This window comes from Mixophyes fleayi, chromosome 3 (genome assembly GCF_038048845.1).
Source record: "Mixophyes fleayi isolate aMixFle1 chromosome 3, aMixFle1.hap1, whole genome shotgun sequence".
NCBI lineage: Eukaryota > Metazoa > Chordata > Amphibia > Anura > Limnodynastidae > Mixophyes > Mixophyes fleayi.
Window position 1 is genome coordinate 66,287,372 of NC_134404.1, and position 20,947 is coordinate 66,308,318.

General features: G+C 41.6%; 1 protein-coding gene across 2 annotated transcripts in view; it reads left to right on the forward strand.

Annotated features, from left to right (window-relative positions):
- Positions 1-20,947, forward strand: part of TFDP2 (transcription factor Dp-2) — a 52,498-nt gene that overhangs the window by 18,426 nt on the left and 13,125 nt on the right. For both annotated transcript variants that reach the window (XM_075201610.1, XM_075201611.1), the window contains exons 3-7: positions 10,825-10,949; positions 11,361-11,408; positions 12,787-12,949; positions 14,051-14,194; positions 18,685-18,753. In XM_075201610.1, coding sequence (XP_075057711.1) covers positions 10,825-10,949; positions 11,361-11,408; positions 12,787-12,949; positions 14,051-14,194; positions 18,685-18,753 — 549 coding nt within the window. The remainder of the gene's footprint in view (positions 1-10,824; positions 10,950-11,360; positions 11,409-12,786; positions 12,950-14,050; positions 14,195-18,684; positions 18,754-20,947) is intronic.

Below are 20,947 nucleotides of genomic sequence, written 5' to 3' on the forward strand. Positions count from 1 at the left end.
AGAGTAGGATGACCAGATTGGTTCAAGCTGACAGGAAAATGACAGTAACGCAAATATCCATGTGTTACAACTGTTGTATGCAGAAGAGCATCTATGACCCACAGCAAGTCAAACCTTGAAGTGGATGGGCTGCAGCAGCGGTAGACCACACTGGGTTCCACTCCTGTCAACTAAGAACAGGCACCTGAGGCTACAGTGGGCACAGACTCGACAAAACTGGGCAGCTGAAGATTGTAAAAACTTGGCCTGGTCTAACGAATTTCAATTTCTCCTTACGGCATGTTGGTGGTATGGTCAGAATTTTGTCGTAAACCACATGAATCCATGGATCCAACCTGCCTGGAATGGTGCAGGCTGGTGATGGTGTAATGGTGAGTGGAATCTTGGCACACATTAGGTCTCTTAATACTAGTTGAGCATAGTTTTAATCCCACAGCCAACCTGAGTATTGTTGTTGATCATATGCATCCTTTTATTTATCTACCCATCTTCTAATGGCTGCTTCCATGTCGCCATGACATCTCAAGCTGGTTACACAAACATGTCCATGAGTTTAGTGTCCACCAATGGCCTCCACAGTCACCAGATCACAATCAAATGGAGCACAGTTGGGATGTGCATATGACAATCTGCAACAACTATAGATACGATCATGTCAACCAGAATCAATGTGAAGATTGGTTCCAGCACCTTGTTGATCCATGCCACAAAGAATTCAGGCTCTTATGGGGACAAAGGTGTGTCCTACCCAGTACTAGAAAGGTATCCTTAATAAAGTGGCCGCTGAGTGTATGTACTCCTGTATATTCTGCTCTGTCCCCTTTTTACCAGTTCATTCCAACTTTGTTCACCAGTTTCAGTGACCTTTGCTCTCTGTTCTATTTTCTCTTTCAGTGTCGGTCTCTTTCATCTTTCTATTAGCTCTATCCCCTTGTACCAATCCTCTCCCACTCTCACCTGTCTCTACTTGTCTGTTGTTCTCCGTACCGTTCCCTCCTGTATCTCATCTGGTGCTTTCTGACTATTTTGATGAGGGAAGTGCAGCAGTCCGCATGTCATTTATCACACAACCGTCGCCAATCCCTACCAACGATGACATTGACTCTATTACAGTAGAGATACCCCCCCAGCGGTTCAAGCTCTCTGTCGCAATCCTCCAGTTTGATTTTCTCTTGGGGGAGCGGCAAGAGACGTTCTCGACATTGAGAAGGTGGAATAACAGCAACGGATGAAGAGAAGGCTCCCTTACTTGTTGGAAGCTGTTGACACTGATCCACCAAGCTCATTAACACCTCAAGTACCTAATAACAATACATTCTCTACCTAAGTAAATGCAATTACATAATTGGAACTGTGTCTCGTAACAGCTATAATTATACCAAAGCATACTTAATTTCTAACTATGATATACAACTCTTGCTTTTTTCCTCAAGCACCGAAACAGTCCGCATTAGATATTTCTCCATTTTAGCCTCTTTTCCTTATGTACTCACACTCTGCAGCTGTCAAGATTTAAAGTCCTATCCCTCATTTTTAGGGCACTACACTGCATTTACAAATATTATACATATATTTTATACTGTTTTGCTAGTCTTCGGTAATTTTTTTCACGCTTAACTCTGTTTTATTGTTCAGTAATGCATAGTAATTTATTTTATTAAATGTCAGTTTATTCAGAGTGGGGAATTTGCCAGACCGATGCTCTATGCTAATCCACAAAAGCTGCATTGGAGGGCATGATTTGTGTGTTCTAGAGGTGTGCATAGAATGTATGTCAGGGGAGGAGGACAAGGTACATTATACATACACATGGGAGTGAAGTGTAGGCTGCGGTACATTTCAGTTAACAATACAGAGGATGTCTGTTTATGACAGCTGTTGATGGCTTTGTTATATGACAGGAACTTGTAACGTCTCTTTAGATTTGTCATTTTTTTTTCTTTCTTTTTTTTTCCTTTTATGTTTGCTGTTAACGGGGGGGGGGGGGGCAAGATAACAGTAGTCATAAATACATATTCAATGCAATTCTGTGCATTTATGTCACTTATAATGTCAGGTATATGGATAATATTGACATTTTTGTAAATTCTCATCCACGCATTCCTGTATAAGTTAAAATCATTTGTGATGGGTGTTTTGGTTTTTTTTTTGGTTTTTTTTTTCTAAACTATTCCTTGCACAAAGACTTGTATTGGGCTAATGTATCATTACAATAAAATATAATAAAATAATCTCTTGAACCAGCCTCTCTCTCTTGAACGAACATCCTTCTCTCCTTCCCATTCCCTTCAAATTATTTGAGAAGCTTATGTTATCTATCTTTCTCTTCTCTCACTATGTTCTTGACTCTAATTTTGCCTTCCACATCTAAAATTCCACTGGGACTGCACTGGCAAAAGTGATCAATGATCTACTTACCGCAAAGTCCAAGAGTTCACCGATTCATACTCCTTCTCCTACTTTCGACAACCTTTTCTCTTACGCACCCTTCTCTACATTGCCCTTAGTGACACAGTTCTTTCCTGGTTCACTTCCTAGATATCAAACTGCTCCTTCTGTATGTCTACCTCTGGCACATCCTTGCTTCCACTCCTACTATCTGTTGGGACCTAAGAAGGCTCTGTGCTCGGCTATATACTTTTCTTGTGTAACCAACTCTTTCCGTATACATGTCCCAATGCTATTTTAAGCTCAGTATGTCCAACAGAGAGCCTGTCATCTTCACTCCTTCTTGAGTCACCACCTGTCACAGCAAGACTCACCTGAGCCTTCGTGATAGGTGGCTGTGAAAGAGTTAGTCAAAATAACATCACTTGGTCTGTCTAAAAAAAATATTAAAATCCCTAAAATTATATCTCACACTATATATTAGTCATCCAGTACAGCTACCACTAAGATTTGGTTCAAAAGGTAATGCTTTGAGGAGAATCTTCAATTCTCCCTGACTTAACTTGCAGTACCATCACAGCTTAAATTAACCATAGTTACTGTACACCAAACATTTGCTTTTATTTAGCTAGGTAGCATTTATAACAGCCAGGTTTATCTGGCACGTGGACCTGTTAAGAACACAAAGACAGAATGTTAAATGGAGTTTAATATAACACAGAATGTCACAATGCTTATTATATATAAGAGGAAACAAATGACATACAGTAAATTAATTAGGAAAACTTTCATAAAATAAAAAGTAATAACACAGAAACAGAAAACTCACACACCTTACAGTGACTGTTGCAGGAGAAAGCGGAAAAATAGACAGAACCTCTATAACAGATTTCTCTATGTTCCTTAGCAGGCCAATAGTTGTATTTGATATATGGCTCATACCCCTGATTATTCATATATACAAGAACAATCCTGCATATGGATTAGGACGGGCATGGTTCTGATGTAGTTGAGTTTTCCTGTATAATTATATAATGACCTGGGAGAGGCATCACATCTGGAGGGTGTCATAAATCTTATCTAACAGGCTGGTCTTACCTGATATCTTGTAGCACAATGCCAGCGCTCTGAAATAAATCAGCATACTTAAACCTTGGTGTGCGCACAGTGACTTAACAGGAGAAAACGAATTATTTATAAATGCATATTTTATCTTATTAACTCCTGACTATGCCATAAACATGACACCACCTCCCTTTAAACTCCCTTACTGTCAACTACACCACAATTTCCTAAAGCTGGGTACACACTACACAGTTTTCATCCAATAATCGGTTAAATCAGCCGACATACGACCTCTCGCTCAAAAGTCGGGTCAGTGTTTGCAGTGACACGATGGTTGAAAGTCTGCCCAAATGGAGGATTGTCGCCTCATTTGGTTGGTTGTACCGTTTAATATTTTCGTTCCAATCTCGTTTCCATTGTGTAGTGTGTATAAACTTCCAACCGATCCACAACAGTGAGTATGAAATTACATTCATTGCTCAGGAGAACATGGCGGTAAAAAGTCGCTAAAGGGACGTCCGCTCTTCCCTTTATCGTCCTAAACAAGGCTAGTGTGTATGCAGTCCATGGACCGAGCGATCGGAAAATCGATCGCATGTAAAATCGCTCGCCATAAAAAGTTGGTCGAAATTTCTGTAGTGTGTACCCAGCTTAAGTGTCCCAAATCTGCTGCCTTGGTGTTACTCATGACTCCACCATCTGCTTTGTGCTTCACTTTTTCTATCTATCGCTGTCCTGTCGCCTCCACCTGTAAGAATACACCCTTGATGCAACCAGAACTTTTATTCATTGACTCCTCTTCTGCCTGGACTACTGCAACCTCCTGCTATTTGCCATTCCCCTCACCTTTCTGTCCCCACGTCAACCCATTCTAAATGCCGCAGCAAGACTGATCCTCTCTCACTGCTTTGCACCACTCTGCATATATCTACACTGGCTCCCCATACGTTCCAGAATGAAATTCCCTACTAAGTCTGATCGAAGTCTCCCTCAGCCTTCAAATCTTTACATGCTCTCTGAAAACCCATCTCTTAACTAGCTCCTTCCCTATTCCACAAGTACTTCTCGCACCAGTCACTGCCGCCCCAATCTCCACTCTGAGCCGCACTTACTTGTCTGTCTCGACTCTGCCCTGTAACCACTTAATTGTAAGCTGTCTTGTTAGCAGGGCTGTTCCTACACAACCCAGTTACATACCCGGGGGCTAAACGATAAAATCTTACTGGAAATCTAGCTACTCGCACTCCAGTTCCAAGTCAGCCGGTGACTTCACACACATTAATCCTGCTCAACCAATGCTGATTACATTTTGCACTTTTATGACTGGGCCACACACACTGTGCCAAAAAGTGTGGGCAAAGACCAGTGAAATAGCCCAGTAATTCTACACATATGGTCAGCATTCCAGACAGTGTATTCTAGATAATATTTCATTCAAATATTCACATATTTATTATAATGTTGCTGGTCAATTTGGATATGTGAATAGTGTTCACATTATAAAGGGACAGTGCACTTTCTAAGAGAAAGTTGATTATAAATGTATACAACATCTACTTCCATATCGGAGTGTATTTATTCCTGTGTTCAGTGGTGAAATGTGTGGGTGGCTCCTGACTTCGTGGTATTGATCGTGTCTGACATCATTACATATAAATGATAGGTACTGAGCAATGTGTTCACTTATCTTAGACAGATCTTTAGAAAACTACGTCTGAACTGAGACTTTTAAGCCATATGCCTTTTATTATCATCAATGAAAATCTAAAATTCCTACTTGTATTCAATCACAGTTTCAAGTGTTGCTGTATTTTTATACTGTTGGTTGTATGCAGAACGTTTTATCTCTTTTGAGTAGTATATTCAATAGCTCCCTCTAGTGGATATTGTGGTTGTTCACACACAAAATCCACTTTTAACTTGTAATGCACTGATTCAGAGGCAAAATTCCCCTTTTAAAATGTTATCTTATTATGAATCCTTTGCCTAATTTTACCAGTGACTATAGCAAATTAGATAACAATAATTTCTGTTGATTAAATACAATGGAAAAGCATTGCCATGGATACTGTACTTTCATCATTTTAGGGAACTCCCGGTTTTAATGTTGTATTTGCGCACGATAGATTAGAACGAAGGTGAAGTTGATGAAGTCGTGAATTTTTAGGTAATTCACAAGGTACAAACAAAAAGATGTGTATGAAGGCAGCCCAGCCGTTTCCAATGGAACATACACATGTGATCATGTATTAGTTTTTAGGATTTACACTTACAGATAAAACTTGCACAGAAATAAATATTGTTACTTTACTATTACTAGTAATATACCTTGTAAGACTATATTCAGTCATGTCCTATTTAAATTGCAACAGATACATTGGAACCAAATTCCTAAATACACCTCTTCAATAAATATAACAAAATACAGATTAAGAATATAGATTTACATTTTTATTGTGCCATTAGTCTGTGCTGAAAAATAGGGATAATTCCAGGGGCAAGTCATCAAAACCTGGGACTGTCCCAGGATTTTAAGGACAGATAGCAACTATTGTGTGTATACGGGATGGGATCATATACTCAGTGGGTCTATAATGTCACATGAATCCAGTGATTTTATAACCGGTATCTATTCAGATATAATTATGTTCCATTCCGGCACATGAGTTTTGAAACCTAAGCTGATCAGTTTCCCAAGATCTGAGATTACCTGGTATTATCTTGAGAGGTAATTGGTATTGCTTCTCCCAAGATCACCCACTAAAGGGGTAATTATCCTTTTTCGAAACACTTTGGTAAAACAATTTCCTGAAGAAACTTGATAAACTTGCTCTGTCGCCGTTGAAATCGATAGTAAGGTTGGATGTGGAATGGAGCCCAGAGTGTAATTTGTGCTGGAACACAGTTTCAGCGATTCATTTGGCCCCATAATGTCTAAAAATTATTTTGAATATCTTCCCAGCATATGTCCTACAGTTCTGAGTTGCACTTTATTTCTTTGGTCTGTGTTCCTCTACCCAAGGAGCGGGTAGTCACTAAATGTGTCGGGAGCAGAAAGTGGGTGTTAAATGGTGATAAATGTAATCTGTAAAAATTACCAAAATTTTCTACCAGTTATACCACCACAAAAAGCTGTAACGGTTGTGGTGTTTTTACATTTCTGCTTCCTTCACTTCTAGTCTATATCCCTTATTTTTAAAACCACTTGCCAAAGAATATCAGCTTGTTATTCCTAACTACATGCATGTGTTATGTATTTCGGTGCAAGGTTTTTGCATTTATATAGGTAATACCCCCTTTTGCCTGCAGGAGTCACTAGTGTTTCAGTTGTGGCGCTCTCTGGACACAGCTGAGCAGTGCTTGGGGCTGACCATCTTTATTAGAAATATGTTATTATGTAAAAACATGTTAGGCCATTGTTTTCAGTTTTGGGGCCAGATAATTCTTAATAATATCCTTCATTTATAAATGGCAAACCCTTTCTTTTACAATATTCTGATAGTGATTCTGTACAGCCTATTGCAGCAATTCATTGTATAGGGACTGTTACTTTCTATTACATATTAGTAACATGTAATATTTATGTAATCATTCTGATTCATAATAGTATTATCTATAAACACAACTGACTGTACACATTAACAAAAGGGACTTTTTAAAGTATTCGGTTTAGTTATAGCAAATGTATTTATCAATAGAATACAAATGCTATTGTGTGTATGTATATTTAATATATGTGTGTATTTAAGCTTCAAGTAAGCAGTTCCCGGTGTGATCACGACTACTTATTGACCCAAGAGTCCTGTAGCTGCTTGTTTTCCCTCCCTCCTGCACCCAGACAAGACTAATAGCAGTGTATTCATATCTGCCATGCAGCTGGTACCCTCAGGCCCGGCGCTCACATTAGGCAAGGTTAGGCACTTGCCTAGGGCGCCGGGCTCTGGAGGGCACCCTCCAGAATGAAAATTACTTTAAAACTGTGCAGCGACCGCTGACCATACCTGTCACGGCCGCCGCACAGCATTCAGATGCACGGGGGAGGGGGGGGGGGAGAGGCTATTGCTCAACACCGCCGCCTCTCTGCTCCCTCTCCTCCCCTCCACTCACTAGTGTCAGTGAGTGGAGGGGAGGAGACGGAGCAGAGAGGCGGCGGTGGTGAGGTAAGGAAAGACGGGGGGAGGAGGGCGCCGATTGTTGGGGGGGGGGGGGGCTGGGGCGCCGATTTTGTAAAAATGCCTAGGGCGCCATGGAGGCTAGCACCGGCCCTAGGTACCCGGGGATGCAGTACACGGCCATTACTGAAGTCTTCATCACTCGAGGGACATATGGTTTCCAAGAAGCTTTAATCACAGACTTCATAGCTATCCAGCTTCTACCAAGACAAGAAGCAATATTTACACCCACACTGTCTACGCTCTCCTGCTGTGTTTTCATTCATACCTGTATGTCGATCCCATACTTGGTGAAACGGATTCAATTTTATTTGTTATACATTAAGTTGCATCTTTTTATTTTAAATTTGTTTTCATGCTGTAATTAAAATGAAAAGGCCCTTTGAGATTATGAAATTTTAAAACGGCAATGGCCATTGCTGTTTTAAATTTCCTCTGCAAAGTCGCGGAATATCGTCGACTTGCAAAATCCGCACTTTAACACATTTACCCCCTAATGTCTTCCTCAGTAGTTTTCAGTAGTTCACCGTTAAACAGGTCCAAACAACTCTGTCCATAACACATTATTTTTATTTTCTGTATTGAGTACTATGACCTTCAAATTCTGTATGATTGACAGTGCTCTGAAAACAAGTTTACTGTGTTTTTAATATTGACCTAATGCAGCTCGTGAGAACCAATAGATACTGTTTTGTGAGAGTGGTGGGCAGTTGCCTGAATAAATATGGAGCACATTTAGTATATACAAAGTACATGGGGAAAAGCGTTTGTACAGTTCAAACACTTTTCTCCCAGACTTGGCATGGGATGACCCTCCTTGTATTCTGTATGGAGATCTTTACACAGTGCTGTAAGAATAACCACTTATTTTTATTTCTGCATTGTGTGTCCTGGACAGGAAGGGTTAAATCATGGTGGTGTTAAGTGTTTGAAAAGTAAAGTGGGTTTTCTGTTTGTAAGAAAGCGCTCGGAATGTCTGACTGCACATGTGAAAATAATTCCTCTAACAAACCCGCTGAGCAGGAGAGACACAAGGTAACATTACCCGCGGTATTCTGGCAACTATTGCATGATAAGCAAACAGCTTAATTGGTTTTCACAGGGCCAGACGGCTGTGGCAGTATTTTCTTTAACAGTATTTGGGACCTGATTGGGAATTATTTGTTCCCATGTCTTCACAGGCACACCCCTTAGGAGTGCTGTTAAAGCAGCAGTCCATACGAAACCAGAATGTCCCAAAGTCAGACACTTCCTAACAGGGAGCTTAGAGGGTGCCCATGCCCTGCACACAGTGACGGCAGACGTTCTTTGGCCTGTACCAATAGTCATCCTGTGACTTTACTAGGAACCTCACTGAGGCATGAGGCACCATGTGCAGCTAGTCCCTAGTGTAGTTACAGGGGGTTTTCTTATTTTGGTTGCTTCCACTATGTATAGGCATTGGCACTTTAATACCTAGCACCATGGTATTGTTATAGTAAGGGTAACTTTTCCAGTGTTTGGGTATATACTCATATGATGGAAGTGGCCGTTTGGCTAAATGAAACATATCCCTGCCATATCTAGTTGATATTGGTTTGCTGAAAGTTTGTCATACCAGTTGGTGTTTAAGTATTCTGAGCTATCGGTTGATTCGGATGACCATAATATAGGAAGATGCCACAGACAATGTGAACCATAGTTTTTTCATGTATTGGATTGCTGTATATATCCTTGAATTATTCATATTATTTATGTCTGCATTGATCCTGCCCTTAAGGTCTGATGCCCTTCTGTGATGACTTTTAAGCATTCACAATTATTTATGTAAACTGTATGATCCGTTCTACACGATGTATATTTTCATCATGGGAAGACCATGGAAGGATATTGTAAACCGCAAATCTGCAAATCTCAGTAAAATTGTGCATGTATTCCTGCTTGCTGACTACAATCTTGTCCTTGTCTGTACTGGGTGAAACACATAAGAAAGAATATTATACCAATGGCTTCATCCATGCTAGGTCCAATGCATATTAATGACAAGAATGTTACCCCAGCGGGTCAGAGCAGAGGAACACATCTTCTGCATAGTTTCTCTTTTAATGTTAAAGAGCAAAACAATCTAGCCTGTAAATTTGGTCTCAGACCTTTTGTATAGACCCCTCCTACGTTCATGAATGAACAAAACACCTATGTGCCAGTATGAGAGGCTTGTACAAAGCAGGCTACGGCATTAAATGTTTGTGCAGCCGGAGAAGATGTGTGAATGATTGTCACTGTGCGACGGTCCTTCTCTGCGGGTCTCTGAGACCTGCAGTAAAGCATCCAGTGCAGGGTCGCAGCCCGGGGTCCCAGCTTAGCTTCCGGTGGAGATCAAAGCGGAGAGGTGGATGCGGGGGTCAGCCAAGACCAGCAGTGACGTGTGTTCTGGGGGGCCTCTGACTGGACTGGGAGGGATCGGACCATTTTTTGGGTCTCCCATGTGACCATCATTAGTCTTTATTCTATACACCTGCTGTGGGCTTCTGGCTCGCAGGGATTAACCCATTAATGGCTGCACTGTGTGCACAGTGAGGTAGAGAGCTGAATTGTTCATGACCAATGTAATATATGATATGTTAGGTGGGTGTCTTCACTGGTAGAAATACATATATACATGTGACACATACAGCAATTTCTGTTCATTTCCTGTCTGCTGTTTGAGAATGTGTTTTATGAATGTCCAGTGTTATCCGCAAGGGCTGGTTGCAGGCCTATACTGCTGTGTGTTCAGTAACCGTCACTAAGAGGCCTCTTGTTTGTGGCTTAGTCAGAACATAGCACTTTAGTGATGTTCTGGTGAGAAGATCCTATGTGTGTATGTAATAACATGAGCAGCATAGAACATGCTGTTGTCTTTACTATTCATATCTCTTTGCTGCAACATTCTCCATAACTTTAGTAGTACTACTAATGAACCCACTACACATCTCGTCTATGGACCCGTCAGTGGCAGGGTGTGCTGGGAGTTGTAGTTCACTGACGACTGGAGATTCACACTTTGCCTATGTCTGGCTTCATGAATCAGGAAATGAAAAATAAAAATCTCTTCGCTGAAGGAAGAATGAGGAATTGCTATAAGTTCACATGAGAAAAAAATAAACAGGATGACTGTGCTGTGTAAACTATGCTGGATTCAGTACTATAATGTCATTTTTTATTTTTTTTGTCATTGTAGATTATAAGCACTCCCCAGAGACTGAGCGCGGGAGCAGATCTTCTCCTAGGGAGACAGTTCACCGCAGCCACCTCAGCCATGGTCACTCAGAGCCACATTACAGACGCAACCAGCTGGATCCCGGGGTAATTTCTAGTGTGTGGCCCGTGATTGTCAGAAGGGGAAGCCTCCCTAGTCTCTGTGCCTTGTATATACATCCTTCTTCCTTTTTTGGGACGTTTTGATATCTGTATTTATAGAATATTCAAAGATGGATAGAAATGATGAGAGAGGAAAAAAAACTGATCTGTTTTATTGCTGTGTTCCCAATTGTAAAGCACTGTGGAATATGCTGGTGCTATATAGATACATGTTATTTAATAATTATAATAATAATAATTATAAAAAAAGCTGATTAAATGAGTGGGTGATTGTCCCTTCCTGTGTTTCATGGAAGAAATGAGCGCTTCACATACTCTCAGATAATAAACGTGAGGCCTATTCATACTTTTCTCTCCTGTAGTTTTTCATCATGTATTTTTTGTTTTTTTCTGCAGGGATCGGAAACGTACCCGAGAATTCGTAGAATCCGACTTCTCGGACAAGTAAGTGGCAAAAAGAAAAACAAATCTGTTGAGATGCATAGCAGGGCACAGGAGACCTGGTGGTATGAGGAGGTCGTATAGTGAGGCAGTGAGGTGGTTTAGTCATGTGACCAGTGGGAACTAGACCAAGGGGCCTGAGACGTGAGGGGAGGTAGGAGAATGACACCTGTAGAAACAATGCAGCAAGATGTGACCCAACACTGGGGTTAGGGAATGGAAATAATGCTACAGAAATAGAAAAAAAAAGCTTACGGTAGAGAAAGATTGAAGATGTGCTGCAAGAAGTAGGATGAAGTGGGACAGAAAATGCGTGAACCATAGCTGGCTTGTGTGTGTTGCAGCATATCTTGTTACATGTGTGATATGGCTATTATATGTATATACAATGTGTGCAGCAGGTAATACAAGCACACAGCATAAACTGCAGAACTTGAATAGAAACAATGCTATAAATGCCCAGTTTGAAAGCAGTAAATGTGAAGCAGTTTAGGCCGGTTGGTCCCTGGCAGCGTCCTGACTCTTCCACTTCTATTCACTTCCTCCGGCTATTCCTGAGAAGGAATCTGGAACGAATCCCTCTGAATGCTTTCACAGAGCGGCTGGCCACTGTGGCAACCACATGTCGGGGAGTGTTTCTATAGTCCTCTGGTCTCTGCTGCAGCGTATAGTAGCACTACAGTGCAGTACATTCTATAGCCAGAGACGGGTTCCCCCCTCATCCGCTATATGACTATTATTATATTGTTCTTAAAGTAGGTGTCAGACAGCTCTGATTTATTTTATTTTATGCTCTCCACTCCTGTCTGTATACATTATATAATAACAAGTAATTAATAAATGTACTTTATTAGGATGAGAAATAGAAAACATTGGTAACTGAACCTAGTCATTTCCTATGGCTTTAGCTTTTTTATATGTGATCTACCCCTAGACCCCACATAAAAGATGTTATAAAGGCTTCTTGTACTCCATTTGCTGTCTAATATTAGTAGAAAGCTTTGGTACATCCGTCTTCTTGCCCTGTAGGAATGTCTTCTACAGCTTTTTGGAACAATTTCCTGATCACCAAATAGCCAGTTTGCGGCCAAATTGGCAATGGATCCCATCACTTGAAAGGTGGCAAGATTGGCCAGTGTCTCACCGGGTTAAGGATTTGAAAGGAAGAGATTGGCTTCAGTCAGCTAGTAAATGTGTAAACGCCTTTTACAACTGTCAATGAAGACTACACACTCACCCTTCAGTTAGACCAGCTTACTTTTACTATAGTTATCTAGTAATCTATCTAGATAGTAACAGTTACTAAGCGCTTAGCCAGTGCATTATATCACTTGCTCTGTGTGATGTGTTGAAGCTAATGCTGCTTTTCTCAAATCCGCAGTAAGAGAAACAAAAGAGGGGAGAAAAGCGGGAAGGGTCTGCGGCATTTCTCTATGAAGGTCTGTGAGAAGGTCCAGACCAAAGGGACCACGTCCTATAATGAGGTGGCTGATGAACTGGTGGCGGAATTTACCAACTCTGCCGGTCACCTGACCTCCGACTCCGTGAGTGACCTTGTACATTATTTTCATTGTTGTGTGTTTCACTTTCCTTTGGAGGGCAAACGACAAGTACCTGACCTGTGCTGTATACATGTTGATGTACACTGATCTTGTCTGCGTGCTTCCTAATTATGTTATCCTGTAAACTGACATTTAAAGAATAAACTGGGGTTATTTTATTTATTTTTTTAAAAAGTGCATTTGTGCAGTAACTAATATCCACCTATAACCTATTCTATTAATTTGTATCTTCCTATTGCTATTTAGAGACTAATACAAAAGCTAAAACCAAAACAAAAAAAAAACCATCCCACGTTTTCTGTCCAAAGATATAAGATTATTGGTGAGTGCAGTGCAGGCTCAGGATCTATAGCAGTGGTGGAGGACCACATGTGCGGCCCTCCAACGAGGCTGCACAAAGGAAAGGGTGGGGGGCACAGTGCCCCCTCTCCTCCTTCGGGTATGCCACGTGACCTCCCTGCACGTGGAAGTTGGCTGCCCCAGTTGCGATAAGATCGGCTGAGCAGCTACAGGTGAAGGCGGGACGCGTGTTGCCCACTGGAGATCTATAGTCTTACCTCATTGAGAATAAAGCTTTATACTGTGAAATCATCTGCAGAGCCTGCGTTATCGTTGTGGTGGTGTTCTGTGTCATGTGTAAATGTTGTGGGGATATTTTAGTCCAGCTAAAAGGAAAGGATTAATAAAAGTATGTACTTCTATGCAAGTGGGTGGCCACATTGCACAGATCTCGCCATTCAGACAAAGCAATGAGTACCCATATCTCCCTATAAGATAATCACTACTCTCCACTCCTGGCTCAGCCAACTTCACTTATCACCCTGATAGATCAGTACTAATGTGACTGGATTAGAGGTTATTACGTCAGGATGGAGTCACATGTGGTGCAGTATTTGGCCAGTTTGTGTTACCAAATCTGCACAGTTGTGTTGAGGATGATGGTAATCCCACGCCTAGTATGGTTTCATCTTGGTTATTTAAAGGGACCATAATGTGGTCAAGATGCTTGGCCGAGGAGTTGTCAGTCTACCTGAGTGTGTGGTATAAATGTTTAGTAAATGTTTTTTTTGTTTTGTTTTTCAGGCCTACGACCAGAAGAACATCAGGCGGAGAGTTTATGATGCCCTCAATGTCCTGATGGCCATGAATATTATCTCCAAGGAGAAGAAGGAAATTAAGTGGATTGGCCTTCCTTCCAACTCCGTCCAGGAGTGTGAGAATTTAGAGGTACAGAGTTATTGTATCTCGTCTGTAATTATATATTCAATTTTGTTTTAAACTTTTTATTTTCAATTGGCTTCAACCAGGTCTTCTGACAGCCTATGTTTAGGTGGATGATGAGTCTGCTTCATCATTCATTAAACCAAGCATACAACTGGTTTCTGAGGATGCGTGCTAGTAGCTGCTATAAGGGCTGCCCGCAGACTAACCTTGCTACCAATCATATGTGAAATTAGATGAACAAGTTAATATGTTCCATCTTATTGCTTTATTTGTACTGGGTGTGTAGAACTACTATACCATTATATATAATGATCACCCATGCATTGTCTGTCTTTCAATACATACTGAAGCAATGAGATTATGACCTTACCCACCAAGGTAGGGATGTTGGCAGAATCACTTCAAAAATCAATCCGTTGCTTTTTTATTTCTTCAATACAAGGGATGGTATCTGCCTATAATAAAGGACACATTTGAAGCGATTTATCTGTGGAAAGAATCTGAATTAAATTGGCAACAACCTCCCAGTTTTGCAGTTCTCTGAGACCACACAGCTAGAATTAGGAAAGGCTGAACTTTCTCAGAGTGATAAATAACGTATGTAACTATGTGCTGTTTTTCTTTATGCCTTTATGTGTCTTCAGTGGTCATGGAACCAATTAGATAATAAGAGTGACATAAGCGGGAATGGGGAAAATGTGCTGTCTGCGTCCACATCAGTTTGCTAAGGCTGTAGGCCTGTGCTGTCTGTCTGTGAATAATCAGTGCATTTCTACAGGGATTTATGTGGGCTTTGAAATACAAATTACCTATATATTACCTATGCCAGTGGTTCCCAAACTGCATGTCGCGGCTCCCTGCGGTGCCACCGCAATCTCACAGGGGTGCCAGGGCCGGTGGTAAGCAAGGCGGGGGACTACTTGGTAATTATTTTGGCTTAGGGGTGCCTTGAAAAATTTATGGAGACCCCAAGGGTGCCTTGATCTGAGAAAGTCTGGGATCCACTGACCTATGCTATGGCGACTTACTTAAATTAGTAGGTTTTTTTTTCCCCCCATAGGAATATATTAAAAATACTTTTGTTTTGTACAAAGAAAACCTGTTCCTGTTATATTTAGTATGTTTGTTTGTTTGCTGAGCTGCTTTGTAAAATTCCCTTGTGCCGCTGAATGGTTCTCTGCAGTGCTCACAAGAAGAGTTGCAATGTTGGTGGCACCCGGTTTATGGTAATCTGCTTTAGGAGAGGTTAACTCTGTGAAATAGATAAAATGAAGGTTGGAAAAAACAAATGTTCCTGTGCTTGATAGAAATTGAAGAGAGCAGGATATTTTATTTGTGGGTAACTGCAAGCAGTTTCCGGGTGAAGGTAAATCTATATGGTTGAGCCAGTGCATACGCCTGGCATACCACAGTGGCTCCGGATAGGCGTACAGCCGCCCCAGACATCAATGCATCTCTGGATATACTAAATAGTTACTCTGTCTGCTATAAACTGTGTTATTGTAAGACGCGTATTAACAGCAGTAAAACTATATTTAGGTGATTAATGTGTACTTTAGATCAGGCAGAAGACATCCGGGCGATAGGCCGAGTCAGTCATGCTTTACCTCATTTTTGAACGTCCGTTTATATATTAGGAATCGGTGCCCCAGTTTGAGAATCAGGACTTCCTAGACCACCACAAATGACGGCACAGATCCCTTTTCCTATTTATTTCCATAGGGTGTCTGTTCCTGCAGTGACCTGATAACAGAGCCCTGGTCCCTGTACCCAGCTGTGCGGAGCAGCTGACTCAGCGACTCACTGCTAGTGTAGGTCAGCAGACCACGGCTCCGTGCACACGCGGGGGTGTTAATATACATGCTTAGGAGCTTCAGCATTACCGTGTCACCACAGCCGGCATTCTGTAAGAGCACAGGGACCGTGTTTCTGCTGCCAGTACAATTTCATTGTGTGTTTTAAAGTAAAAAATATAAATATGTTAGTGTAGGATCTGTTGTCCGCAATATTTGGGTATTAAGGTTTTCCAGATAAATGTGTCAATCATTTGGAGCATCATGCCTACCTAGACTATAGTAAATGACATTTAGTCTTTCTTTACTCTGTCCCTAGCATTGCCATTAAATTGCTAGCTGTGACTGTCAGAGGAAATACATGTCTGTGTATGACGTTCTCTCTACATATCTATCTATATCTCATATTTAGCCCTCCAGGGGAAAGCACAGGCTTCTAGAGGAGGGGGGTTCCGAATGTTTGATTGTGGAGGGGAGCGTTAGCAGCCGTGGCACATTACAAGCATTAGTCTGCCTCCTGCCCCCTACGTTTTCCCTTGTATTACTGAGCGCCCCAATGTTTACTGAGGTTCATCCCCCTCTATTGCAATTAAATTCCCATTATACCCTATAGGTCCCTAGAGAGATGTATACTGTATTACATACACACTGCGCAGTGTATTATACTTTACAATACTATTACACATATATATGCAGTACTGTTACCTGTGCATTACATATAAAGTATAAGAGGTGTGAAACGAATGTTCGTCGGTTACATGATTGAAATGTATATGTTCAACACCATATTATAAACAGGTTTAGAAAGTCGACGATAATGACATTGACAGTATTATTAGGTCGACAATTGAAATGTAGACAATGTTGTTAGGTCGACAATAATATCTCTAACCCTAACCATATAATACTGTCTGCATGTGGATTGTCAACCTAATAATACTGTTGACTTTTTGACCCGTTAGTGATAAATACTATATATAAATATATATCTGTACTGATGCTGCGCGAGGTACCTTCCTCTCCATCTGTGTTAAGGGCAGGAGTGGTGGCGCTAAGGGACAAGATGATAACTTAGATCCCTGCAGACCGAGCTGATCTAGATTGGACAGTGCAAGGATGAACCTGGTATATCTATGTATAGAGGTCAACGTAGCTCCTGGGCGGAGCCATCACATACAGTGGGAGGAGCTAGCGATTGTCAGGAGGCCTAATTAATCTGAGGGAATGCTCACACATTAAGCCTCCCATTCAGTGCAGACTGGATTTCTGAGCAACAGGAATCCCCCCTCCCCCCGACTGTGCACCTGGAATCTTATATCTGTATATTATTGCCCTCTTGTTCTAGTAAGGTTTAAGTTTAAACTTGGCCTATGCATTATTGTACATAGAACTACAGACTATACTTATTTGTAAAACTAAGTTAAAGCAGAGTTCTAGCTAGATCACGTTTATTTCAACTTTTAATCAACAGAGTCCAATCCATAAACACTCTGGATCCTATAGCGATTTCATTTACCCGCACTTTGGTTGAAATCCGAGTTAATGAAAGCACTGTCATGTGCTCTTGTTTCTGAAGTATGTCTGCTGAAAACAAACATCAGAAATCAATTATTCACTGCACTTTAGCTCTCCAGTAGCTGATGTAAACCATCAAAGAGATATAAATGAGTCGTTTGGCTTTGTTCTGGGAAGTGAAGCGATGAGATGTCGGTTAGCACAGTGCACCTGTACATTTACATCAAGTGGGGATGGGCAATTAGACAATTCACTAGAATCTAATGACATCACTTCATCATGTGGCGCATTGCGTAGGTGACTGGTGCGGTACCCTCTGCGTAGGTGACTGGTGCGGTACCCTCTGCGTAGGTGACTGGTGCGGTACCCTCTGCGTAGGTGACTGGTACGGTAGGCCTTGTGTAGGTGACTGGTGCGGTACCCTTTGCATTGGTGACGGGTACGGTAGGCCTTGCGTAGGTGACGGGTACGGTGGGCCTTGCGTAGGTGACGGGTGCGGTGGGCCTTGCGTAGGTGACGGGTGCGGTGGGCCTTGCGTAGGTGACGGGTGCGGTGGGCCTTGCGTAGGTGACGGGTGCGGTGGGCCTTGCGTAGGTGACGGGTGCGGTGGGCCTTGCGTAGGTGACGGGTGCGGTGGGCCTTGCGTAGGTGACTGGTGCGGTACCCTCTGTGTAGGTGACTGGTGCGGTACCCTCTGTGTAGGTGACTGGTACGGTACCCTTTGCATTGGTGACGGGTACGGTGGGCCTTGCGTAGGTGACGGGTGCGGTGGGCCTTGCGTAGGTGACGGGTGCGGTGGGCCTTGCGTAGGTGACGGGTGCGGTAGGCCTTGCGTAGGTGACGGGTGCGGTACCCTTTGCGTAGGTGACGGGTGCGGTACCCTTTGCGTAGGTGACGGGTGCGGTACCCTTTGCGTAGGTGACGAGTGCGCTTGATGGCAGTTCATTAACAGTAGCTTAGCTTATTGTGATGTTTAGTTTCTCAGTAAGCAGAAAATGATCTGTCTGTCTTGGTGTCTGATAATAAATAATTGAAATGGTAGGAAAGCTTTATGAGACAGAGAAAATAATTAATTTTATGTAGAATTCAAGTTTGTTTCAAGTTTTAGAGAGATTTAGAGGAAACGTTAACTGATATTTGATGATGGATGAAATTGAGATTTACATTTGTTTCTTTTTCTGGCAGATGGAGAAACAGAGGAGAATAGAAAGGATTAAACAAAAGAGTGCTCAGCTCCAAGAGCTGCTGCTGCAGGTAGATAATCTGTTATTACAGTATGATAATGTCACACAATCTTATTAGTAGAACCGTATAACACCGACTGCTGGTAAACTGTCATTATTGTCTGTCTATCGCTGCGGAGAGCAGTCACACAAGGAGCTCGTCACAGCCTTGCTGGACCGATCCAAACAGATAGGATAATCCAAGAAAGTGACTGTCGCCACACTGGTCTTCTATGAACACAACGCTAAAGGTTTAATAGTGCGAACCCAGAGCTGTGTGTAGTGTCGATTTATTTTCTTTTTTGCTTATCCTATATATCTGTATGTTTTTACATTTATCTCCTATCTGTCTTACATGAACCTCATATCTATGTATCAATCTTGTATTTATCTCATATGTATCCATATATCTTATATTTTTCTTATCTATAGATCATATGTACTTACATGTCTATGAATCTTGTATGTATTTAGTGTCTATCTTGTTATGTATATGTCTATGTGTGTGAGTGTGTGTCTATATTAGAGAATTTAGACTTTAAGCTCCAATAGGGCAGGGACTGATGTGAATGAGTTCTCTGTACAGTGCTGCGGAATTAGTGGCGCTATATAAATAAATGATGATGATGATGATGATGATATCGTATGTCTGTCTATATATTGATATAAAATGATACAAAGTTGGTTGAAAGTTAAAGGCTGTAGGAACAAAAAACAAATTGACATGTGTAACATTAAAAATGTGTGAGTTAACCTGGGCAGTACATAGGCGGGTTAAGTAATTGTTCCGTGCTTTTAAAGTTTTTGTATTTTTTAGCATCCTTTGTTCTGAAATACTCCTCTATATGTGTATGTGTGATGCTCCTCATTTGCATTGGAAAGAAAAAGCTTCCTCTCCATAGCTGCCATAATTTAACACTGAGTGTTCTATGTGTGTTTGTTAATTTAAGCGTGCATCATGTGAGCTGCTGGTCACAGGGCCACCCGTACAGTTTCTGCAGCAGAGTAAGAATGGGGCCCGTGACAATGGAAGCACTTGTTAAGTTTCATCAGATATAGAATTCCCTCTTGAATGTCCTGTTCTCTATCTGCGGCTCTTTAGTCAGTCAAGATAAAAAAGAAAGTTGTTAAAGTACAATGTACTTTAACAGCTGCATAGATCATTCCAATCTTTGTTAATGTTGACCGTCTATGGTCAACTGTAGATAGATAGATATAGATATATATATATATATATATATATATGTGTGTATATAATGTATAGATAGACACACACACCATTAAAACAACCTGCCTAATACTATGTAGATCCCCCTTTGTGCCACCAAAACAGCTCTGACTGTTGAGGTGTGGACTTCACAAGGCCTCTGAAGGTGTCCTGTGGTGTCTGTGGCTCAGACTTGTTGTTCCAGCGTATCGCATGGATGCTCTATCGGATCGAGATCTGGGGAATTTGGAGGCAGCACCTTGAACTCTTTGTCATGTTCCTCAAATCATTCTTGCACATTTTTTGCAGTGTGACAAGGCACATTATCCTGATAAGAGGTCACTGCCATCAGGGAATACCATTACCATGAAGGAGTGTACTTGGTCTGCATTAATGTTTATGTACATATCAAAGTAACATCCACATGAATGCCAGGACCCAAGGTTTCCCAGCAGAACATTGCCCAGAGCATCACACTGCCTCTGCGGGGTTGCCTTCTTCCCATAGTGTTTCCTGGTGCCATCTTTTCCCCAGGAAAATGATGCACACGCGCCCGGCCGTTCACATGATGAAAGAAAATGCGATTCATCAGACCATGGTCCAGTTCGTGCCCTTTCTAGACTCTTTCGGTGGTGTAAAGGGATCAGCATGGGAACTCTGTCATAGCCTTTCTGTCATAGCCAACAATAACTTTTTTTCTTTATCAGTGACCATGTTTCTGGTTCACCAATTGTCCTTCCTTGGACCACTTTTGGTAGGTACTGACCCCTGCATACCAGGAACACCCCCACAAGACCTGCTGTTTTGGAGACGCTCTGACACAGTCTTCTTCTAGTCATCATAATTTGGCCAAATTTGTCAAAGTCGCTCAGATCCTTGCGCTTTCCCATTTTTACATCAACTTCAAGAACTGTCTGTTCACTTATTGCCTAATATATCCCATCCCTTGACAGGTACCATTGTAATGAGAGAATCAATATTATTCACATAACTTGTCAGTGGTTTTAATGTTGTGGCT